At 33.1% G+C, this 23,969-nt stretch overlaps 3 protein-coding genes and 3 long non-coding RNA genes across 6 annotated transcripts; 2 read left to right on the top strand and 4 right to left on the bottom strand.

The window, feature by feature from the left end:
- Nucleotides 1–3,067: 3,067 nt before the first annotated feature.
- LOC135124015 (uncharacterized) lies at nt 3,068–3,772 on the bottom strand. The gene is made up of 3 exons (XR_010279735.1): nt 3,752–3,772; nt 3,463–3,702; nt 3,068–3,414 (listed from the first exon to the last, which is right to left on the bottom strand). It is a non-coding gene; the product is annotated as an uncharacterized LOC135124015 (long non-coding RNA).
- Nucleotides 3,773–4,077: 305 nt separating this feature from the next.
- LOC135124014 (uncharacterized) lies at nt 4,078–4,825 on the bottom strand. The gene is made up of 3 exons (XM_064048876.1): nt 4,739–4,825; nt 4,451–4,690; nt 4,078–4,398 (listed from the first exon to the last, which is right to left on the bottom strand). Exons 1-3 carry the CDS (start codon nt 4,753–4,755, stop codon nt 4,143–4,145), a joined length of 513 nt encoding a protein of 170 aa, XP_063904946.1. The 5' UTR covers nt 4,756–4,825; the 3' UTR covers nt 4,078–4,142.
- A 763-nt stretch (nt 4,826–5,588) lies between these two features.
- LOC135124012 (uncharacterized) lies at nt 5,589–6,309 on the bottom strand. Its single transcript, XM_064048875.1, has 3 exons — nt 6,233–6,309; nt 5,954–6,184; nt 5,589–5,905 (listed from the first exon to the last, which is right to left on the bottom strand). The coding sequence occupies exons 1-3, from the start codon at nt 6,250–6,252 to the stop codon at nt 5,662–5,664; spliced, it is 495 nt and encodes a 164-aa protein (XP_063904945.1). The 5' UTR covers nt 6,253–6,309; the 3' UTR covers nt 5,589–5,661.
- A 253-nt stretch (nt 6,310–6,562) lies between these two features.
- On the top strand, nt 6,563–7,206 carry LOC135124256 (uncharacterized). Its single transcript, XR_010279775.1, has 2 exons — nt 6,563–6,824; nt 6,874–7,206. It is a non-coding gene; the product is annotated as an uncharacterized LOC135124256 (long non-coding RNA).
- Nucleotides 7,207–16,312: 9,106 nt separating this feature from the next.
- LOC135124011 (uncharacterized) lies at nt 16,313–16,744 on the bottom strand. Its single transcript, XR_010279734.1, has 3 exons — nt 16,711–16,744; nt 16,432–16,662; nt 16,313–16,383 (listed from the first exon to the last, which is right to left on the bottom strand). It is a non-coding gene; the product is annotated as an uncharacterized LOC135124011 (long non-coding RNA).
- Nucleotides 16,745–17,025: 281 nt separating this feature from the next.
- Nucleotides 17,026–17,666, top strand: LOC135124010 (uncharacterized). The gene is made up of 2 exons (XM_064048874.1): nt 17,026–17,302; nt 17,352–17,666. Exons 1-2 carry the CDS (start codon nt 17,046–17,048, stop codon nt 17,608–17,610), a joined length of 516 nt encoding a protein of 171 aa, XP_063904944.1. The 5' UTR covers nt 17,026–17,045; the 3' UTR covers nt 17,611–17,666.
- The last annotated feature ends 6,303 nt before the right edge of the window (nt 17,667–23,969 follow it).

The following is a 23,969-nucleotide window of genomic DNA, read 5'->3' as shown; positions in this document are numbered from 1 at the left end:
TACAAACTTAGACCGACTACAGCAATAGCTAAAACTGTGGAGTCTCTGTTGTACAGTACATTTAGAGGTAATAGTCATACATACTATGGACAGCAAAGTGAAGAAAAAGCTGTCAAGTGTTTTGAAATAAATAAAAATATAAAAACTGAACGGTGTGGCTTGTTTATTTCAAAACAATTTCCTTACTTGGCTGCTAGTCCAGACAGGGTTCTAGAGGATAGGAGTGCATTAGTCGAAATTAAATGCCCTTCAAAATCGCACGATTTGTCTCCCGAAGAAGCGGTTAGAAAAAAAATAATCAAATTTTGTACATTGACAGACAGAGAATTGAAACTAAAAAAAAAATCATGATTACTACTTTCAAGTCCAGGGACAAATGCTTGTTACGGGTATTTCACAAGTTTATTTTGTTGTAGGAATAAATATAGAAAAAATTTATAGAGACAAAGAAATATATGTAAAAAGGTGGCAGATAAACTTGTCAGATTTTGCTTTGGCGCTTTATTACCCGAAATAATTGATTCAAGAAGAAAGAGGAACCTGCCTTTGCGAGAGATTTTTTTAAAATAAATAAAATTTGTTTCTATTTTTTTATGTACTTTAATAATTTATTAGGAGTACATTTTTCATCACCAAGACTTACATATTTTTATTATAAATATATTTTGAAAATGATCGCTCGGCAAATGAAAACATATACGAGCACTTTTTTCGAGTAAACAATGAAGGGAGAAGTTACTGAGCGTAGGGCTTTTTTAAAACACCTCCTTTCTGGGATAAGTAGTAGATACACTTAGCTACTTATACGTGTTAAACAAAAGCTGTATTTTATATATTTTTTATTATTATTATAAATATGTTTATTAGTTTCATTAATTAAGAAAGCAAAATATATATTAACAATAATATTACAATGAATTTTTAGTAATCATGTGTATTGAATTCAGGATCCTGAGTGGAGTAAAAATATTATAGTTCCCCAGTTTTAATTCGGTTTTATGATAGTACCTCATTGCGTAAAAGTTAATTTCCTTAACAATAGATTACTACGGCCGGTCCTGGCGGCTTGTTATAAAACTGAGTTCCTTGCCATAAATTAGAAAAATCAGCCGCGAACTCTAACAATCAGCTTATGGTAAAGCAGGCGATAACGGTTTTACCTGGAAAGTCGCTTCCGTAAATTTTAGTGGCGCTCCTATCGGCAAAGTACTGAACTAACTGTTCAAATTCTGTCGATTTGATACCCATTTTTTTCAATAATTGTTAGTTTTTGTTAAAAACTCTGCTAACCAGTAGATCATTAATTTTCCTCTGATATTCCAGTTAAAATTATTCGACGTATTTTGCATTAATTTGTGGTATATTTTGATTTTAATAAACACATTATTATTTAAACAAATTGTACCACTAACAAACATTTAATGACTCTGCGCCCTGTAAAAAGTGATGTTTTATTCATGTGCGAATTTTCAAGCGATTCTATGATGGTTATGACTCAAAAAACTTGAAAAGAAAACATACAATGGTGCTTTTTTTACGATATTTCTCAACCATATTTTTTTAGTTGATTGAACTGGTCTCTGCGCTCTAGAATATGAAAAAAGCTGCAGTTTGATGTATGATACATCTATATTAATATAATTTGTTTATACAAAAAACCAAAAAAATGTTATACCTCGTCTAGCGAGTCCCCTTAAGTGTTACACACTTCCTAACTTTTCATCAGGGATTTATATTAGCACATTTATGGTATTTAAACTAATTTTAACCGTTGATCCATTGTGAGAAAAAGTCAAATTAATTTTGCGGCTTGAATTCGAACATTTATTCTCGACGGTGCCGTTCTAGAGCGCAGCGTGTTCCAGACCAGCCTAATGTGGTTTTGATAGCACTGAATATGTGTTTGTTTGCTTGTGATGTGATATTTTAAAGAATTTAATGCCATGTCTATTCATTTCTATAACATTCATTTGGCAGAAATATAACCTGCTAAATGTTATATGTTATAAGAATCGACATGCAGTTTATGTCAAATGAAATTCCAGAGATAAGAGATATCAATTAAATAGATATACAAAGTGTATGCCAGTGTATTATTTGGGTTGCCTATCTCAGAATATCAATTATTTTAGATTTATATAATAACATAATAATAATAAAAAAATGAGTGACAGTCTTGCGTTTTTTATTAAGAGAAAAATTCGTTTAATTGTACAAACTCATACATTATGCACCACTATTAAAACGGAAAATAATTTTATAACATTTATTTAAAATGAATTGGCTAATAATATAAACCTATTTTGCTAACAACTTATAATAACTGTCTGCTGTAATCAATTCAAAAATATGATCCTCACTACCAGCTACAATTGGCCCCAAAAACAACGTATTATCAGCATCCCATGCCGTCCTGTTAACTGTTAGTCCATACCCATACACAGCACCATTAACAATAGTACCATCTCCATTTACAAACCACTGTTGATAAATAGAATCGACTTCATCGTATCGAGTAATGGCGTAATTGTCTTTATTAAAATCCAGTGCTCCCCTAAAAATAATCGAATGAATACCTACTAATTTATAAGTATAACCTAAGGTAAATTAATCCTTACACTGAAAACTTCACGTGAATGATATATAGCCAGTTCTCGGGGCAAGCAAAAATCTCCATTGTTGGTACTGCTGATAATATATGCTAGGATCATAGGCTTCTAAACCTACGTTCTGGTTACGACTAGCTAGAACAAGACCACTTGCTTTATGTCGTATGTAAAAGTACCGGTCCAGGGTGTCACAGGCACTTAGAGTACAGGCGATGTTTAAAGAAACAAACACGAATATGGTAAGTAATCTAAAACAATAAACAAAATAACAACACTTTTTTCTTTAATTTGCGGTATAAGTTAGAACCGTTTAGAGGAAGTCATTTTACTTTAGTTTATAGAGTACTCGTCGGTACTCAAGTCTTATATACTTGCTAAGATTAGCAAAATATTTAATCTGAGTTGTTGAAAGTTCGAGTGTTTTTGTTTTATTTAGTGTACAGATTTATTGTATCATTCATTTTTGTATATTTTATGTCATTTAGTATTTTGTAATATTACAATACAGTTTACTATGTAATTATAATTAATAAATTTTCACAAGGCGTTTTTCTATAAGGATTGTTCTTCAAGATCATGCGCATCAAGCAGTTCGAATATCTGCTCTGCTCCCGGTGTTCCAATGGGCGCCAGATAAATCTTGTCGATCTCACCGAACTCTGTCCTGTTTATTGAAATCGCATGCCCATACAAAGCACCATTAACAATAGTACCATCTGCATTAAAAAACCAGTCTTGATAAATGGAGTTAGTTTCGTCATACCGGGCCAGTTCGTAAGTATCCTTGTCAAAATCGAGTGCTCCCCTAAAATCACTCTTTTTTTCTTCAGTTTAGTACTATGCCAAAACTTACGTTGAATACTGTATGTGAACGATAAATAATCCAGTTCTAGGAGAAAGGTGAAATATCCATTGCTGATACTGCTGATGGACTGGACTAGGGTCATAGGTTTGCAACTGTACGTCAAAGCCAATACTAGCTAAAACAAGTCGGGTTTCTTTATGTCGTATGTACAAGTACTTGTCAAGGACGCTGCAGTCGCTTATAACGAGCACTGTGTTGACAGAGAACACCAAAAGTAAAATAATTAACCTAAAAATAAAAAAATATTATGCTACCAAACACTATCGTGAAATAATACTTTTTAAAAGTTGACATCTTAATTGAGAAGTGAGGAATCAGTTCCAAATGAAACCTATTTATATTGAAATTAGAGTCATAATTTATGAAATGATTCATAATCCGTCGAGAGTTCAAGTATTTTTTTATTTGCTGTTTTAAGTAGACATCATTTTGATTGCATCAGCTGATGCGTATTGTTGTTATAAGTACGATTTTTGTGTGGTTGAACCTAAACAATAAATAAAAAAAAAATTGTTAACATGTGGTGTAAATTTTAGTCGTTTGTGTTGGTACTACAAGTGGTTTCCACTATATTCCCTGGACGTCTCAAATAATAACTAACAATAAACAAAAAATAAAGTTTATTTGGTATTCATTTTTAAAATACAGTTTAGTAAATCAATAATTTTTTAAGAAACGAATTGTTTTTCAATTTCATCTGCGTAAAACAATTCGAAAAGTTGGTCTGCCCCCGGTTCTCCAAGAGGCGCCAGATAAATCTTGTCGATGTCACCGAAGGAAGTACTATTTACTGTAATCGCATACCCACTCAGAGCACCATTAACAATAGTACCATCTGAATTTAAAAACCATTCTTGATAAATGGAGTCAGTTTCATCATATCGGGCAATTTCGTAAGTCTCTTTGTCAAAATCGAGCGCCCCGCTAAAACAACCATTTTTCTTCTTCTTTAATTTAATACTATGTCAAAACTTACACTGAGTACCTGACCTGAATGGTAAACAATCCAGTTCTGGGAGAAACCTCAACATTCCATTGTTGGTACTGCGCATAGTATATACTAGGGTCATAAGGTTCAAAATCTACGCCCGAATTGCGGCTAGCTAGAACCAGTCGGGTTCCTTTATACTGTATGTAGAACATTTTGTCAAGGCTGCTGCAGTCACTCAGAACGAACCCAATGTTCATGGAAAGCCCCATAAACAAAATAATTAACCTAAAAATAAAAGTATTATTAAAACATCACCAATATCGCGGACAATACATTTTGAAAGACCCCATTTTAGTTCAGAATGAGGAATCAGTTCAAAATGGAATCTATTTATACTGAGATAGAATCAGAACTCGTCAAGACTTCAAGTGTGCTTTTTACTTGATCTTTCAAGTAGCTATCATTTGATTGCATCAGCCTAGAACTAGACGCATTTGTTTTGAGATTTTTATTATTGTTTTTGTGTGATTGATAAAAGTTATCTAATCCAAATTTTATTTTTACGTTATGAAGCAAATTTCAATAGCAATATTTCTATTCTTACTTTCCTTTCTTTCTTCTGGTTGTTATTGTCTACAGCGCATTTTTTTCCAGTGCGTTATGTATCTTTTCTACCTAGAAAAAAAAAACTACTAACATTGTATGACTTTCCACATGAAAACGAAAAGACAATTTCGTCATAAAATATTCGATTCATTGTATGATGAAATCAGAGACAGTACTTAAGAGTCTTATATAATAAAAAAACAAACACTCAACGTAGACCTGATTAACGTCAACCAGATAGTTCCGATCAGCTATCTGTCACATAGAAAGACGCATTATAGCGACAAGTGGCCTTTGTTTGGATTAACTTAAGTACCTGTGAACTTATTGGCGTCTGTAGTACAAGCTCAATGGTCAAAAACGTGCAAGTTCACTGTAAGTTAATAATAACGTCATGTTACTAAAATTAGACAATAGAAAACCGGTAAATTTATAACTTTTTAACAAATTTTCGTAACTACAAGGCATTACAGAATTTTGATATTTTTGGCGCTTATTCAAAATTTTAATGGTTTTTTTTTGTAATCAAGTTTGCTTTCAGCTTAAATCGCATGATATAACTACTAAAATAAAGACATTATTTATAACAACTGTAGGTTTATTGACATTACAATTTCAATATTCTTAACATTCTAAAATAAAATCATGCTTCAACTCTGCGAAAATTCCAATGAAAACTGTTCACTTTCAATATTCTCCTCTGTATGTGGAGTCAGCACTATGTAGCTTCCCGGGGTAAAATCGCCATTCCTTACACCCAAAGCATAATCTGGATAGGCACCACTGACAATAGCACCATCTGAATTAATGTAAAACTCTTGACTTTTCAAATCATTAAGTTCAGTCAAAGTTGCAACATAGAGACTCCCATTCTCAATGATGTCCAAAGCTAACCTAAAACGTTGCTCAAAATTAAACTATTCGACAACTCTGTATACCTACCCTGTGCTGTTACTAATAATATTGAAAGATGCAAGGGTCACACCAGGTTGAAAATGGAACCGTTGGCTAACCGACCGGTCGTAAACTTGCAGAGTTATAATGTTCAACACTTCATCAGCGACTAAAACCAACCCTGACTTGTGGCTTCTGATGACGATGTTTTGATCCAGATTGCCACAATCAGCAGCGGAAGTGGTGCTTGTGGCACCCAGAAGCAAAAGTGCCCAGAAACTAAAACTTTGGTTAAAATTTGCAAACGCTGTTAGCGTGGATACGTACGTTGTAACTTGAAGCTGCATCGTTGGCTTTGTCAGATACTATATCAATAGTCAGCGTTGTTCATTTGTTGCTTATATAGCCACTTGTCATTAAAAGTAAAGTGGCCAAGATTTTATCTGTTGTTTGGATTGATTCTGATGCAATCTCTTGTGACTACTTCAACTTTCGGAAAAATAAAAACACAAATCACAATGTAAGTCCACTTATTGAAACGAAACGATCTGACGCAATTCGCAGACAAAAGAGTTATGACTGTTATGAGTACTAGATAACACTGGCTATATATTAGAGATACAATTATCACTTGTGTTTATTTTCGAGTTGTAGCACTTTAAATGAAAATGATTCATTTTAAGGTGGTTTTTCTATTCTCTGTAGTTTTATGTACAACGGTTGTCACCGTGCTGAGTGACTGCAGCTCTTTAGATCAGTACTTCTACATCAGGAATAAGGTTTCTGGTTTGGTGTTAGACGCAAGTGACAATAAAGGCATCAGGATTCAGCCTTATAACAGTTCTGCACGATATCAGCAATTCAGGATAAAACCTGCTAGTAGGACTGGATTGTTTAACATCATCAATACCTATACAGAGTAAGTTGAATCTTTCGCAGTTCACTTAATCAAGACAGTACTTTTACAGGAGGGCACTAGGTTATCTTCCGGTAGGTGAGCATGGTTACTACAATGAAGTCAATTTTACTTTGATATGGTTTGAAAGCAGCGTTTATCAAGAATTTTTTATCAATGGTGATGGCACTATTATGAATGGAGGTTTCTATAATTACGGTATAATGGTTGACCAGAACCCATTTTACGCAGGCAATTTTGTCTACATAGCATCTGGTGAGAATTTTGGAGAAGATCAACAATTCGAGTTGACTAATGGAGGTCCCTTAAATATAAGATTATTTTGCTAGGTTAGAGTTAAGTTCATAATACACACAACATGCAAATATACAAAGATAACACAGAATATGACGAACACCTTAATAGGTTGATGAAGGTAAATCTTCCCATATTTTAAATTCCTGGTTTATGCTTCCGTTATTTTGAGAAACAATAAGCGGGGTTCCATATTTAAGATGTCCATTTTCGAAATGTCGATATCTGAGAGTAAGAGCCAAGTTGGTACCTACATTAATAATATGATGATCTTGTGTCAAGTACCACAACTGCGTAGGAAACCCATTTCTTGAACTCATGATAACGGAATTAGTTCTTCTATGAACGTCCATTACTTCTCTAAATAGTTTAGGCAATGTTATTGAAAATGTATAGATACTTTATGTCAGATATATTACCCTGTTGGTTCACTAACTAGGTGGAACGGTCCATGTTTGTTGATGCCTTGAATATGGAAGAGCGAGAAGGCTTTCCCATGGCTGTATATTTGCAACTGAACTTGTGATGAATCACGAGTATGTAGAGCCACAGTTTTATCATGCAGGGGACGAATGGTATAAACTTCGTTTGGGTAATAATGGGTGCGGGTGGCCATTATTGCAACAATATTTATTGCAAGAATGAGAGAAAGCAAATACATCGAGAAGCTAAAATTAGAATGTTTTATAAAAAAATTAAAAAAAGTTATGTTTTGAAACTTACCTTTTAGGTGCCATTTTTGTTGTGTTCTTAGAAGTGTATTCGGAACAATACTGCTAGAGTTTTTCTGTGGTGGGTTTATATACGAACAAATTAATCTTGATCAATGCCATCAGTGGATTTTTAAAGATTTTGTGAGATTGAATTAAATTTATGACCCAACGCCGAAACTAGATTAGAATTTTTATCCAAACTGTAGAACAGGTTATGGACAAAGCTTTGAAAAATATCCAGGAATTTGAAACAATAGATGTACAGATTTGATAATTTATTTCAGGTTCAAAAAATCTTCTTGAATTGAAAGTACATACATGGTACTAATATGATTCGGTACTAATCTCTGGTGCTCGAGAACAATTAGTTGGATCACAAAATTTTCTATCTTCTTAATAATATATATATATAACCCCGTACTTAATCATTTAACAAATTTTGTGTAGGTGATTCGATTATAATCCTATCGAGTGATATTTTTATCAATGCCTACTATCTGCTAACTCTTTAACTAATCACCTCCATAAATATTTGACCTAATAAATTCAATTTTACAAATTTTTGACCATGAGGCCGCAATCAAGATAACACAATATTGATTAAAGGAATATTTTTATTTTATGAAAACGTAAACTAGAAATATTCGTAAAAGATGAAGAATTCTTGCCTGTGGAACATATTTATACAAACATTTCTCCACTTGGAAAGTGAAGTTCAAAGAAAAAGCGATTTAATGTGAGATTATGAAGTTCGTTGAAGAAAGAAGTCATTTGGAAACGAGAATCTTTTTAGTCAGCTTTTAGAAAAATAGTTTTTTATGACCCAGGTAGGAAATTATTGAATTTGGAAAAGAAAACAAGGTTGTAGAGTTTTTCATTAAGAAGAAGTGTCATTCTAGCGTACTAGAATCAGACAAAACAGATTCGCTATCAATAAAGAAATAAGAACCAGAAGTTTCCTCAAAATTATACAACATTTGGAAATTGAATCAACTTATTAGAAGAATCATCGAGAAGAAACGAAGAAAAATTTAAAAATAATAACTGAAGCTGACTAAAGACGTACGTTCGAAGTTCTAGAAATTTTCGCCACAAAAATCATCGTAAGATGCCAGAAAGGATCAAGAAGTTAAAAAAAAAAACAGGAAAACAATTTCTGATGAAACAGGCAACTACAGTATGCAGATCATCAAAAATTAAGAAATGCTCCAGATTATTTTTACAAATAAAAAGAAGAGGTAGAATGTACTTGAAGCAAAGCTAAGAAAATTTTGAAATATTTTCCTTTATGCTGTATGTAGAACATTTTGTCAAGGCTACTGCAGTCGCTTAGAACGACCCCAATATTCACAGAGAGCCCCACAAACAAGATAATTAACCTAAAAATAAAAGTATTAGTAAGATATCACCAATATCGCGAGATAATACAATTTGAAAGACGTCTTTTTTGGTTAAGAAGTGAGGCATCACTTAAATCGTGATTTATTTATACGCAGGCAGAATTAGAATTTATAACACTCAATCATTACTCATCAAGATTTCAAGTGTGCTTTTTATTTGATGCTTCAGTGGCTATCGTTTTATTGCATAAGCGTAGAGCTAGACGCATATGTTCTAAGATTTTTATCATTGTTCTTTGTGTGGTTGATAAAAGTTATCTATAATTCAAATTTTACTTTTACGTTATGATGCCACTACTCATCGCAATTTTCAATAAACGGTCTATACGTGCTAAGAGAACTTGAGCAAAGCCTTCATAAAAAAATTCCAATAGCAATTATTTTTTATTCTTACTTCCTGTTCTTTCTTATGGTTGCGACATAAAATATTCGATTCATTGTATGATGAAATCAGAAACGAGGATTTTGCAAGTAAACTCCGCCCTTCAGCTCACGATGAATAAAACATTCATCACAATTGAGAAGGGGTGGGTGGGCGGGGCTTGTATTTTGTCCATTTTTTCTTAATATACCAAGTCTTCTTTTCCCAAAAAGAAACTGAAAACATGTTTAACTTTCCTGTTGTTGAAAGAAAACTCTATATATTAAAAAAAAAAACGAAGATTAAGCCCCACCCGCCCACCCTAATCTCAATTGTGATGAATTTCATATGGTAATTTCTTGTAGAGAAATGAGGATTTTGCAAGTAAACTCCGCCCTTCAGCTCACAATGAATAAAACATTCATCACAATTGAGAAGGGGTGGGTGGGCGGGGTTTGTATTTTGTCCAGTTTATCTTAATATATCAAGTCTTCTTTTCTCAAAAAGAAACTGAAAGCATTGTTAACTATCCTGTTATTGAAAGAAGAAAACTCTATATATTAAAAAAAAACACTTCTTAAGCCCCACCCACCCACCCCAATCTCAACTGTGATGAATTTCATATGGTAATTTGTCGTAGAGAAATGAGAATTTTGCAAATAAACTCCGCCCTTCAGCTCACGATGAATAAAACATTCGGCACAATTGAGAAGGGGTGGGTGGGCTGGGCTTGCATTTTGTGCATTTTTTCTTAATATACCAAGTCTTCTTTTGACAAAAAGAAACTGAAAACATGGTTAACTATCCTGTTGTTGAAAGAAAACTCTATATACATATATTAAAAAAAAAAGATTAAGCCCCACCCACCCACCCCAGTCTCAATTGTGATGAATTTCATATGGTCATTTCTTGTAGAGAAATTAGGATTTTGCAAGTAAACTCCGCCCTTCAGCTCACGGTGAATAAAACATTCGTCACAATTGAGAAGGGGCGATTCATTGTATGATGAAATCAGAGACAGTAGGTTGGTACTTAAGAGTATTATACAATAAAAAAATTGGTCTAAAGAGTTTAGACAGTACTTCCCTCGCTGTCGGAATCTTGACGACTGCATGCCTATTGTGTTTTTTTTTTCTCATTACATTTTTGTAGTGGGAATTCAAAAAAAAAAATTGTGATGACGTCATCAACATTTTTGCAAGGACACGTATATCAGTTGGGATAGATGTAGTGTAATACTAAGAATAAAATTATTGTATTCCCAAATTTTCGGGAAAATGAATTGGGTCGTTTTGAATATCGATTTCTTATAATCAATAAAATAACGAAACAATTTACTCACGTATACGGCGCCGGTGTGTAATATCTAGAGAGCGGATTTCTGTCGGGCTAGGTAAGACCAAACTCGGTACGGCTCGTACGGGATGCGAATTCATTGCGGTTGCGGACTGCACTTCGTTTATTTGAGATTAGAATAACGCTGTTTCGTTGCACTCTGCTGTTAATTCCCGTTCTCATTTACTTAGCCGTTTGATTAATAAATCGTTAATTATATTTATGGAATTAGTACTGATTAAATTCAGTGATTATCTATCACTCGCTACTGAGTCCCGGCGATCCAGCACGTCCCCACTTATAATCGTGACGTAGCCCGACAAAAATCCGCTGTCTAGTAATATGAGGGGCAACTGAAAATCGTTTATGTATAAACATTCTTAATTTAAGATGACAAGCGTAACAGCATACGTGAGAGTCAAACAGAGAAACTGTAAACAAAACGACCATCGGTTTTATTGCTTCGACTTCCGCTTATTATATAAAACATTGGGTTTTATTTTAATTCTTGACGGTGAAATTCACAATTGGTTGATTATAAGCATCTCTATTCCACATTCGCGGAACCAAGTGAGCGCATAAAACAAATGCAGGTCTGTAATGTTAAAGTCGATGTAAATAAGCGTGCTACCCTTATGTTTCAACCGAGTTTTTCCTTTAACAAATTTTGTGTCTACCAAATTGGATTGGTTGGGGTGTAATACTAATAATAAGTGTTGCCTTTAATTTAATCAATAAAATAAATTGACTTCATTAATTTTTTTGAACCACCTCTTAAGAAAATCTAAAAAATATGAATGGAATGATAAATCACAAGTACAAACTCATCATATTTTTTGCATTTTAGATAGGATTTATTCAGCAAAATTTAAGGGTGACGTCATCAATTTTTTTAGGAGGGATGAACAAATACATTTTGAATAAAAGTTTACCATGCTTATAATAACTTTAAAATATTCCCAAGATTTCAAAGCATTCGGTTTTGTAATTCCTGATTAAATCGATAAAATAAATTCACGCATTCATTAATTTTTTTGAGTCACCCTGCATATGCAAATCCAAAAATATGAATGGAATGATAAATCACAAGTACAGACTCATCATATTTTGTACATTTTAGATACGATTTATTCGGCAAACTTTTGAGCCGACGTCATCAGTTTTTTGTAGAAGATAACCAAATATATTTTGACTAAAAATTTATTATGCTCTTTATAACCTTAAAACATCTGCAAGATTTCAAAGCATTCGGTTTTGTAGTTCCTGATTAAATCAATAAAATAAATTTACGCATTCATTAATTTTTTTGAGTCACCCTGTATATGCAAATCCAAAAAATATGACTGGAGTGATAAATGACAAGTACAGGCTCATCATATTTTGTACATTTTAGATATGATTTATTCAGCAAAATTTTGTGGTGACGTCATAAATTTTTTAGGGGGGACGACCAAATACATTTTGATCAAAAATTTACCATGCTTATGATAATTTTAAAATATCTTCAAGATTTCGAAGCATTCGGTTTTGTAGTTCCTGAGTAAATCAGTAAAATAAATTTACGCTTTCATTTATTTTTTTGAATCACCCTGTATATGCAAATCCAAAAAATATGAATGGAGTGATAGATCACAAGTACAGACTGATCATATTTTGTACATTTTAGATATGATTTATTCGGCAAACTTTCGAGCTGACGTCATCAAGTTTTTGGAGGGGATAAGCAAATATATTTTGACTAAACATTTATTATGCTCTTTATGACCTTAAAACATCTACAAGATTTCAGAGCATTCGGTTTTGTAGTTCCTGATTAAATCAATAAAATATATTTACGCATTCATTAATTTTTTTGAGTCACCCTGTATATGCAAATCCAAAAAATATGAATGGAGTGATAAATTACAAGTACAGACTCATCATATTTTTACAGTTTAGATAGGATTTATTCGGCAAACTTTCGAGCTGACGTCATCAATTTTTTGGAGGGGATAAGTAAATATATTTTGACTAAACATTTATTATGCTCTTTATAACCTTAAAACATCTGCAAGATTTCAAAGCATTCGGTTTTGTAGTTTCTGAGTAAATCAGTAAAATAAATTTACGCATTCATTAATTTTTTTGAGTCACCCTGTATATGCAACTCCAAAAAATATGAATGGAGTGATAGATCACAAGTACAGACTCATCATATTTTGTACATTTTAGATATGATTTATTCCACAAACTTTTGAGCTGACGTCATCAAGTTTTTGGAGGGGATAAGCAAATATTTTTTGACTAAAGATTTATGATGCTCTTTATAGCCTTAAAACATCTGCAACATTTCAAAGCATTCTGGTTAGCAGATTAAAAATTAAATTTCAAAATGTTGTTTTATAATTTTGATTTTTTTTTTCAAAAATCTGGACGTTTCGGGTGAAAAGTCGATTCGGAGTTGTAAACTACATGTGTAGGACTATGTTATTTTATACAATTGAAAACCCATTTACTATGTACAATTTTGAAGTGACGTCATCGCATTAGTGGTGGGGATGATTAGACAAATTTTGGTTAGCGTTTTACCATCTACATGATATTCTTAATATAAGTACAAAATTTCACAACAATCGGTCGAGTACTTTCGGAGATTATCTGTCTAATAAAAATCCGGGACGGCAGACGGACAGACGGACAGACGGACAGACGGACAGACGGACAGACGGACAGACGGACAGACGACAGACGGACAGACGGACGGACAGACGGACGGACAGACAGACGGAAATGGGAGACCTATTTCTTCGTCTTCTAGGGGTCATGAAAGATCGAGAAAACGTAAAAGTAGAGAGTCGGCCGACGGACTCGATTACAATACTTCCTTTGCTTACGCTCGGGAAGTAAAAAGTGACAAGACGTATTTATTGTTCTTTCAACAATTTACGATTTTTGTGTGGTTGAACAATCATCAGATTTATGACTAAAATCAAATCCAAACTGTACTATTAAATGTATCAAAGCACCCTTTATCATAGTACCAACCGAATTTAAAAATCTAGTGCTCATCTAAAATACCTACAGTAATAGAAATATACAGGGCTTTCAAAAATATTGGATATCTAATATTCCACGATTTCTTTAAATAAGTTGGCACTCCCTGTGTATTAATATGAAGTTCTAATTCGTCAAATTTCAAACTGATTGACAGTTTGTCGGTAGTACCAACTTACACACAAAGTGCATGGCCTACAAGTTATTAAACATCAATTTATGTATGCATATACACTTTTAACATAGGTATACGGCTTATACTTTTTAAAATATGTACTAGAACCATAGATTTCTAAATCTACATTCTGGAAGCGGCTACCTAACACACTTGTTTTATGTCATATGCAAAAATACTTGTCAAAGCCCTCACAGGTACTTAGAAAAATAAGATAAGTACCCTGAAACTATATATAAATTAAAACAAATTTTTCCGTTAATTTCTGATCTAACTTTTAGTTTATAGTGTACTGGTTGGTACTACAGGTGGTTAGCACTATATACTTTTGCCGTCTCAAACAATAACTAATAATAAACAAAAAATAAAGTTTATTTGGTATTTATGTTTTAAAATGCAGTTTACTGAATAATTAATTTTTTAAGAAACGAATTCTTTTTCAAATTCATCCGCGTAAAACAATTCGAAAAGTTGGTCCGCCCCCGGTTCTCCAAGAGGCGCGTGATAAATCTTGTCGATCTCACCAAAGGAAGTAATGTTTACTGTGATCGCATACCCACTCAGAGCACCATTAACAATAGTACCATCTGCATTTTAAAACCATTCCTGATAAATGGAGTCAGTTTCTTCATTTCGGACAACTTCGTACGATCCTCTGACAAAATCGATCGCTCCGCTAAAATGAAAATTTTTCTTCTTTTTTAATTTAATACAATGTCAAAACTTACACTGAGTACCTGACCTGAATGATAAACAATCCAGTTCTGGGAGAAACCTTAACATTCCATTGTTGATACTGTGCATAATATATACAAGGGTCATAATGTTCAAAACCTACGTCCCAACCACGGCTAGCTAGAACAAGTCGGGTTCCTCTATGTTGTATGTAGAACATTTTGTCAAGGCTGCTGCAGTCAGTCAGAACGAACCCAATGTTCATAGAAAGCCCCATAAACAAAATAATAATTAATCTAAAAATAAAATTATTATTAAAACGTCACCAATATCGCGAGATAATGCATTTTGAAAGACGCCATTTTAGTTTAGAAGAGTTCAAAATGGGATATATTTATCCCAAGATAGAATCAGAACTTATGACACTCATTCATAACTCGTCAAGACTTCAAGTGTGCTTTTTATTTGATGTATCAAGACGCATTTGTTGTGAGATTTTTATTATTGTTTTTTGTGTGGTTGATAAAAGTTATCTAATCCAAATTTTATTTTTACGATATGAAGCAATTACTCAGAACAATTTTCATTAAACGGTCTTTGCGTACTAAGAAAAATCCACTAAAGCCTCCACAAAAAAAAATCAGTACCAATAATTTTTTATTTTTACTTTCTTTCCTTTCTTATGGTTGTTATTGCCTTCTGCGCACTTTTTTCATTTAGTTCGACCTAGATAAAACACGACTAACATTGTATGAATTTTAACTTGAAATCAAAAAGAAAATTTCGTCATAAAATATTCGATTCATTGTATGATGAAATCAGAGACAGTACTTAAGAGCCTTATATAATAATAAAACAAACACTCAACATACATCAGATTAACGTCAAGATACTTCCGATCAGCTATCTGTCACAGAATGATAGATTACAATGGCAAGTGGCCATTGTTTGGATTAACTTAAGTGCTTGTGAACCTTTTTGTGATCTGACACTTCGTTGGCAGAGACTGGCGTCTGTAGTACAGGTTCAATGATCAAAAACGTGCAAGCTCACTGTACGTTAATAATGACGTCGTGTTACTAAAATTAGACAATAGAAAACCGGTAAATTTACAACTTTTTAACAAATTTTCGTTACTACAAACAAAACATTGCAGAATTTTGATATTTTTGTCGGTTGCTCAAAATTAAATGTTTTTTTTTTGTAATCTAGTTTGCTTTCAGCTTAAAGCGCATGAAATAACTACTAAAATAACGACATTATTTATAACAACTGCAGGTTTATTGACATTACAATTACAATATTCTCAACATAATAAAATAAAATCATGTTTCAACTCTGCGAAAATTCCAGCGAAAACTGTTCACTTTCAACATTCTCCTCTGTATGTGGAGTCAGCACTATGTAGCTTCCCGGGGTAAAATCGCCATTCCTTACACCCAAAGCATAATCTGGATAGGCACCACTGACAATAGCACCATCTGAATTAATGTAAAACTCTTGACTTTTCAAATCATTGAGTTCAGTCAAAGTTGCAACATAGAGACTCCCATTCTCAATGATGTCCAAAGCTAACCTAAAACGTTGCTCAAAATTAAACTATTCGACAACCCTGTATACCTACCCTGTGCTGTTACTAATAATATTGAAAGATGCAAGGGTCACACCAGGTTGAAAATGGAACCGTTGGCTAACCGACCGGTCTTAAAATTGCAGAGTTATAATGTTCAACACTTCATCAGCGACTAAAACCAACCCTGACTTGTGGCTTCTGATGACGATGTTTTGATCCAGATTGCCACAATCAGCAGCGGAAGTGGTGCTTGTGGCACCCAAAAGCAAAAGTGCCCAGAAACTAAAATTTTGGTTAAAATTTGCAAACGCTGTTAGCGTGGATACGTACGTTGTAACTTGAAGCTGCATCGTTGGCTTTGTCAGATACTGTATCAATAGTCAGCGTTGTTCATTTGTTACTTATATAGCCACTTGTCATTAAAAGTAAAGTGGTCAAGATTTTATCTGTCGTTTGGATTGATTCTGATGCAATTTCTTGTGACTACTTCGAATTTCGGAAAAATAAAAACACAAATCACAATGTAAGTCCACTTATTGAAATGGAACGATCTGACGCAATTCTCAGTCAAAAGAGTTATGACTGTTATGAGTACTAGATAACACTGGCTATATATTAGAGATACAATTATCACTTGTGTTTATTTTCGAGTTGTAGCACTTTGAATGAAAATGATTCATTCTAAGGTGGTTTTTCTATTCTCTGTAGTTTTATGTACAACGGTTGTCACCGTGCTGAGTGACTGCAGCTCTTTAGATCAGTACTTCTACATCAGGAATAAGGTTTCTGGTTTGGTGTTAGACGCAAGTGACAATAAAGGCATCAGGATTCAGCCTTATAACAGTTCTGCACGATATCAGCAATTCAGGATAAAACCTGCTAGTAGGACTGGATTGTTTAATATCATCAATACCTATACAGAGTAAGTTGAATCTTTCGCAGTTCACTTAATCAAGACAGTACTTTTACAGGAGGGCACTAGGTTATCTTCCGGTAGGTGAGCATGGTTACTACAATGAAGTCAATTTTACTTTGATATGGTTTGAAAGCAGCGTTTATCAAGAATTTTTTATCAATGGTGATGGCACTATTATGAATGGAGGTTTCTATAATTACGGTATAATGGTTGACCAGAACCCATTTTACGCAGGCAATTTTGTCTACATAGCATCTGGTGAGAATTTTGGAGAAGATCAACAATTCGAGTTGACTAATGGAGGTCCCTTATAGTGGACAAAATGCACTTAAATACAGAAGTTGTATTATATTTATATTTGGTATTTAAAATCCTGTATTAACATTAAATAAATATAAGATTATTTTGATAGGTTAGAGTTAAGTTCATAATACACACAACATGCAAATATACAAAGATAACACAGAATATGACGAACACCTTAATAGGTTGATGAAGGTAAATCTTCCCATATTTTAAATTCCTGGTTTATGCTTCCGTTATTTTGAGAAACAATAAGCGGGGTTCCATATTTAAGATGTCCATTTTCGAAATGTCGATATCTGAGAGTAAGAGCCAAGTTGGTACCTACATTAATAATATGATGATCTTGTGTCAAGTACCACAACTGCGTAGGAAACCCATTTCTTGAACTCATGATAACGGAATTAGTTCTTCTATGAACGTCCATTACTTCTCTAAATAGTTTAAGCAATGTTATTGAAAATGTATAGATACTTTATGTCAGATATATTACCCTGTTGGTTCACTAACTAGGTGGAACGGTCCATGTTTGTTGATGCCTTGAATATGGAAGAGCGAGAAGGCTTTCCCATGGCTGTATATTTGCAACTGAACTTGTGATGAATCACGAGTATGTAGAGCCACAGTTTTATCATGCAGGGGACGAATGGTATAAACTTCGTTTGGGTAATAATGGGTGCCGGTGGCCATTATTGCAACAATATTTATTGCAATGAGAGAAAGCAAATACATCGAGAAGCTAAAATTAGAATGTTTTATAAAAAAATTAAAAAAAGTTATGTTTTGAAACTTACCTTTTAGGTGCCATTTTTGTTGTGTTCTTAGAAGTGTATTCGGAACAATACTGCTACAGTTTTTCTGTGGTGGGTTTATATACGAACAAATTAATCTTGATCAATGCCATCAGTGGATTTTTAAAGATTTTGTGAGATTGAATTAAATTTATGACCCAACGCCGAAACTAGATTAGAATTTTTATCCAAACTGTAGAACAGGTTATGGACAAGGCTTTGAAAAATATCCAGGAATTTGAAACAATAGATGTACAGATTTGATAATTTATTTCAGGTTCAAAAAATCTTCTTGAATTGAAAGTACATACATGGTACTAATATGATTCGGTACTAATCTCTGGTGCTCGAGAACAATTAGTTGGATCACAAAATTTTCTATCTTCTTAATAATATATATATATATATAACCCCGTACTTAATCATTTAACAAATTTTGTGTAGGTGATTCGATTATAATCCTGTCGAGTGATATTTTTATCAATGCCTACTATCTGCTAACTCTTTAACTAATCACCTCCATAAATATTTGACCTAATAAATTCAATTTTACAAATTTTTGACCATGAGGCCGCAATCAAGATAACACAATATTGATTAAAGGAATATTTTTATTTTATGAAAACATAAACTAGAAATATTCGTAAAAGATGAAGAATTCTTGCCTGTGGAACATATTTATAGAAACATTTCTCCACTTGGAAAGTGAAGTTCAAAGAAAAAGCGATTTAATGTGAGATTATGAAGTTCGTTGAAGAAAGAAGTCATTTGGAAACGAGAATCTTTTTAGTCAGCTTTTAGAAAAATAGTTTTTTATGACCCAGGTAGGAAATTATTGAATTTGGAAAAAGAAAACAAGGTTGTAGAGTTTTTCATTAAGAAGAAGTGCCATTCTAGCGTACTAGAATCAGACAAAACAGATTCGCTATCAACAAAGAAATAAGAACCAGAAGTTTCCTCAAAATTATACAATATTTGGAAATTGAATCAACTTATTAGAAGAATCATCGAGAAGAAACGAAGAAAAATTTAAAAATAATAACTGAAGCTGACTAAAGACGTACGTTCGAAGTTCTAGAAATTTTCGCCACAAAAATCATCGTAAGAAGCCAGAAAGGATCAAGAAGTTAAAAAAAAAAAACAGGAAAATAATTTCCGATGAAACAGGCAACTACAGTATAGAGATCATCAAAAATTAAGAAATGCTTCAGAATATTTTTACAAATAAAAAGAAGAGGTAGAATGTGCTTGAATCAAAGCTAAGAAAATTTTAAAATATTTTCCTTTATGATGTGTGTAGAACATTTTGTCAAGGCTACTGCAGTCGCTCAGAACGTCCCCAATATTCACAGAGAGTTCCACAAACACACTAATTAACCTAAAAATAAAAGTATTAGTAAGATATCACCAATATCTCGAGATAATACATTTTGAAAGATGCCATTTTAGTTAAGAAGTGCGGAATCACTTCAAAACTTGATCTATTTATACTCAGAATCAGAATTTATGACACTCATTCATAACTCATCAAGATTTCAAGTGTGCTTTTTATGTGATGTTTCAATACCTATCGTTTTATTGCATACGCTTAGAGCTAGACGCATTTGTTGTGAGATTTTTATTATTGTTTTTTGTGTGGTTGATAAAAGTTATCTAATCCAAATTTTACTTTTACATTTTGATGCAATTACTCAGCGTAATGTTCATTAAACGGTCTCTACGTGCTAAGAGAACTCGATTAAAGCCTCCATAAAAAATTTCAATATCAATCATTTTTTACTCTTACTTTCTTTGTTTTCTTATGGTTGTGTCCTAAAATGTTCGATTCATTGTATGATGAAATCAGAGACAGTACTTAAGAGTCTTATTTAATAAAAAAACAAACATCCATTAAACACCAGATTAAAGTCAACCAGGTACTTCCGATCACAAGGATTCTGATTTAGTTTTGGACGTAAGTGAAAATAAAGGCATCTGGATTCAACCTTATAACAGTTCTGCAAGAAACTTCAGGATAAAACCTTCTGATCATGTCAAACCTTTGTCCGTCATAATTATTAACAAGGCACTTAAAACAAGTACATTCCCGGACCTTTGGAAAATTGCAAGAATCAGTCCTATTTTTAAAAAGGGTGATCCATCTTTACTAGCGAATTATCGTCCTATTTCCATTCTAAGCAATTTTGCCAAAGTTTTTCAACAGGCATTATATAGTTGCATTTACAATAATACTCGTTCGCATATCAGTTTAGGACAGCATGGATTCAGAACTGGTAGATCTACATCTACAAACCTTGCAGTGCTTGTTCAAGATCTAAGTGTTGCACTTGATAAACGAGAACAAATAGACGTAATATATACTGACTTTTCCCGAGCTTTTGATGTTCTTCCTCACGACATTCTGTTAGGCAAACTTAATAACTTTGGATTTAACTATCCCCTTCTCAAACTGATGGAATCTTACTTAATAAACCGTAACAACTATGTAGATATTTTACAATGGTTTTACCTCTTTTCGTTTTTTGTCAAGGTCTGTAGTCCCACAAGGCCCTAACCTTGGGCCTCTCCTTTTCAGTCTATTTATCAATGACCTTTTGGAATCTTTAAATTGCAGTATTTTAGCTTATGGTGATAATTAATCTGAAAATTTATTCTAAAACCTCAAGTCTTTATGATGCTGAGCTTTTACAACGTGAACTTATGAAAATCGTGGAATGGTGCTATCAAAATAGATTTATTATTAATATTAGTAAATGTTGCTACATTTCATATTGTCGAAAACATAATATCGTTGATTTTTCTTATTCAATAGAAGGTACACCGTTAGAACGAAAAACATCGATCAAAGATCTAGGAGTTACTTTTGATAACTGCTTGACTTTTGATATTCATCTTACCAACATTTGCAATGCTGCAAATAAATCTTTGGGGTTTGTCATGAGAACTTCAAAATTTTTCAACAATATTGACGTAATTAAATCCTTCTTCTTTGCATATGTTCTTTCGAAATTAGAGTATGCCTCACTAATATGGTATCCCATACATATGTGTCAGCACATGCTTCTTGATAAAGTGCACAGGAAATTTTTGAAATTCCTTTCGTTCAAAATTGATGGTAATTATCCGGCCAGAGGTATTGAGATGGAAAGTCTTCTCCAACGACACAGGATGTCCTCTTTGATGCTCCGAAGGGATCTGCATGCGGCTAACTTCTTGTGTAAGCTTATTCACAACAAGATTGATTGCCCATATTTATTATCACAGATTATATTTAATGTCCCTCGGCTGCATCGAGATATGTTAACACCTTTCCTATCTCCACCGCCCGAACTAATATCCTTCGTCGTTTGCCAATTACTACAATGTGTCGATGTGCAGATAGATATGTAGCTGATATATTTTATTCAAATTAGTTTATACTTGAAATTATGTTTTTGTTATTGTTATAATTTTTGTGTTGGTTATTCATGTAAGTAATTATTTAGATTTGTCCTGTCATTAGGGTAACCTGTTGGACAATAAAATTATTACTATTATTATTGTTAATATTATTATTATTAACAACCTGCTAATAGGACTGGAATGTTTAACATCAATACCTACACGGAGTAAGTTGAATCATCGCCAGTTCACTTAATCAATCAGTACTACTACAGGAGGGCACTGGGATATCTTCCGGTAGGTGAGCATGGCTACGACAACGAAGTCAATTTTACTTTGATATGGTTTGAAAGCAGCGTTTATCAAGAATTTTTTATCAATGGTGATGGCACCATTATGAATGGTGGTTTCTATAATTACGGTATAATGGTTGACCAGAACCCATTTTACGCAGGAAATTTTGTCTACATAGCATCTGGTGAGAATTTTGGAGAAGATCAACAATTTGAGTTGACAAATGGAGGTCCTTTATAGTGGACATAATGCATTTAAATACAAAAGTTGTATTATATTTATATTTTATATTTAAAATCCTGTATTAACATTAAATAAATATAAGATTATTTTGCTAGGTTAGAGTTAAGTTCATATACACACAACATACAAATATACAAAGATAACACAGAATATGACGAACACCTTAATAGGTTGATGAAGGTAAATCTTCCCATATTTTAAATTCCTGGTTTATGCTTCCGTTATTTTGAGAAACAATAAGCGGGGTTCCATATTTAAGATGTCCATTTTCGAAATGTCGATATCTGAGGGTAAGAGCCAAGTGGGTATCTGCATTAACAATACGATTATCATGTGTCAAGTACCACAACTGCCTAAGAGACCCATTTCTTGAGCTCATGATAACGGATTTAGTTCTTCTATTAAAGTCCATTACTTCCCTGAATAGTTTAAGCAATGTTATTGAAAATGTGTAGATACTTTATGTCAGATATTACCCTGTTGGTTCACTAACTAGGTAGAATAACAATCCATTTTCGCGGCTGTGCTGAATATGAAAGAGCGAGTAAGCTTTTCCGTGACTGTATATTTGCAACTGAACTTGTGATGAATCACGAGTATGTAGAGCCACAGTTTTATCATGCACGGGACGAATGGTATAAACTTTGTTTGTGTCATAATGGGTACCCATTATTGCAACAATATTTATTGCAACAATGAAGGAAAGCAAATACATCGAGAAACTAAAATTAGAATGTTTTATAAAGAAAATTAAAAAATATATGTTTTGAAACTTACCTTTTAGGTGCCATTTTTGTTGTGTTCTTAGAAGTGTATTCGGAACAATACTGCTAGAGTTTTTCTGTGGTGGATTTATATACGAACAAATTAATCTTGATCAATACCATCAGTGGATTTTTCAAGATTTTGTGAGATTGGATTAAATTTATGACCCAACGCCAAAACTGGATTAGAATTTTAATCCAAACTGTAGAACAGGTTATGGACAAAGCCTTGAAAAATCGCCAGGAATTTGAAACAATAGATGTACAGATTCGATAATTTATTTCAGGTTCAAAAAATCTTCTTGAATTGAAAGTACATGCATGGTACTAGTGTGATTCGGTACTAATCTCTGGTGCTCGAGAACAATCAGTTGGATCACAAAATTCTATATCTTCTTAATAATATATATATAACCCCGTACTTAATCATTTACAAACAAATTTTGTGTAGGTGATTCGATTATAATCCTGTCGAGTGATAATTTTATCAATGCCTACTATCTGCTACCTCTTTAACTAATCCCCTCCATAAATATTTGACCTAATAAATTCAATTTTAGAAACTTTTGACCATGGGGCCGCAATCAAGATAACACAATGTTGATTAAAGGCATATTTTTATTTTATGAAAACGCAAACTAGAAATATTCGTAAAAGATGAAGAATTCTTGCGTGTGGAACATATTTATAGAAACATTTCTCCACCTGGAAAGTGAAGTTCAAAGAAAAAGCGATTTAATGTGAGATTATGAAGTTCGTTGAAGAAAGAAGTCATTTGGAAACGAGAATCTTTTTAGTCAGCTTTTAGAAAAATAGTTTTTTATGACCCAGGTAGGAAATTATTGAATTTGGAAAAAGAAAACAAGGTTGTAGAGTTTTTCATTAAGAAGAAGTGCC

The sequence above is a fragment of the Zophobas morio genome, unplaced genomic scaffold, assembly GCF_036711695.1.
Source record: "Zophobas morio isolate AGI-343-1 ecotype UQ-CSIRO unplaced genomic scaffold, CSIRO_AGI_Zmor_V1 ptg000007l, whole genome shotgun sequence".
In the NCBI taxonomy this organism is placed as follows: Eukaryota; Metazoa; Arthropoda; class Insecta; order Coleoptera; family Tenebrionidae; genus Zophobas; species Zophobas morio.
This window is presented reverse-complemented; position numbering and strand designations above follow the sequence as displayed.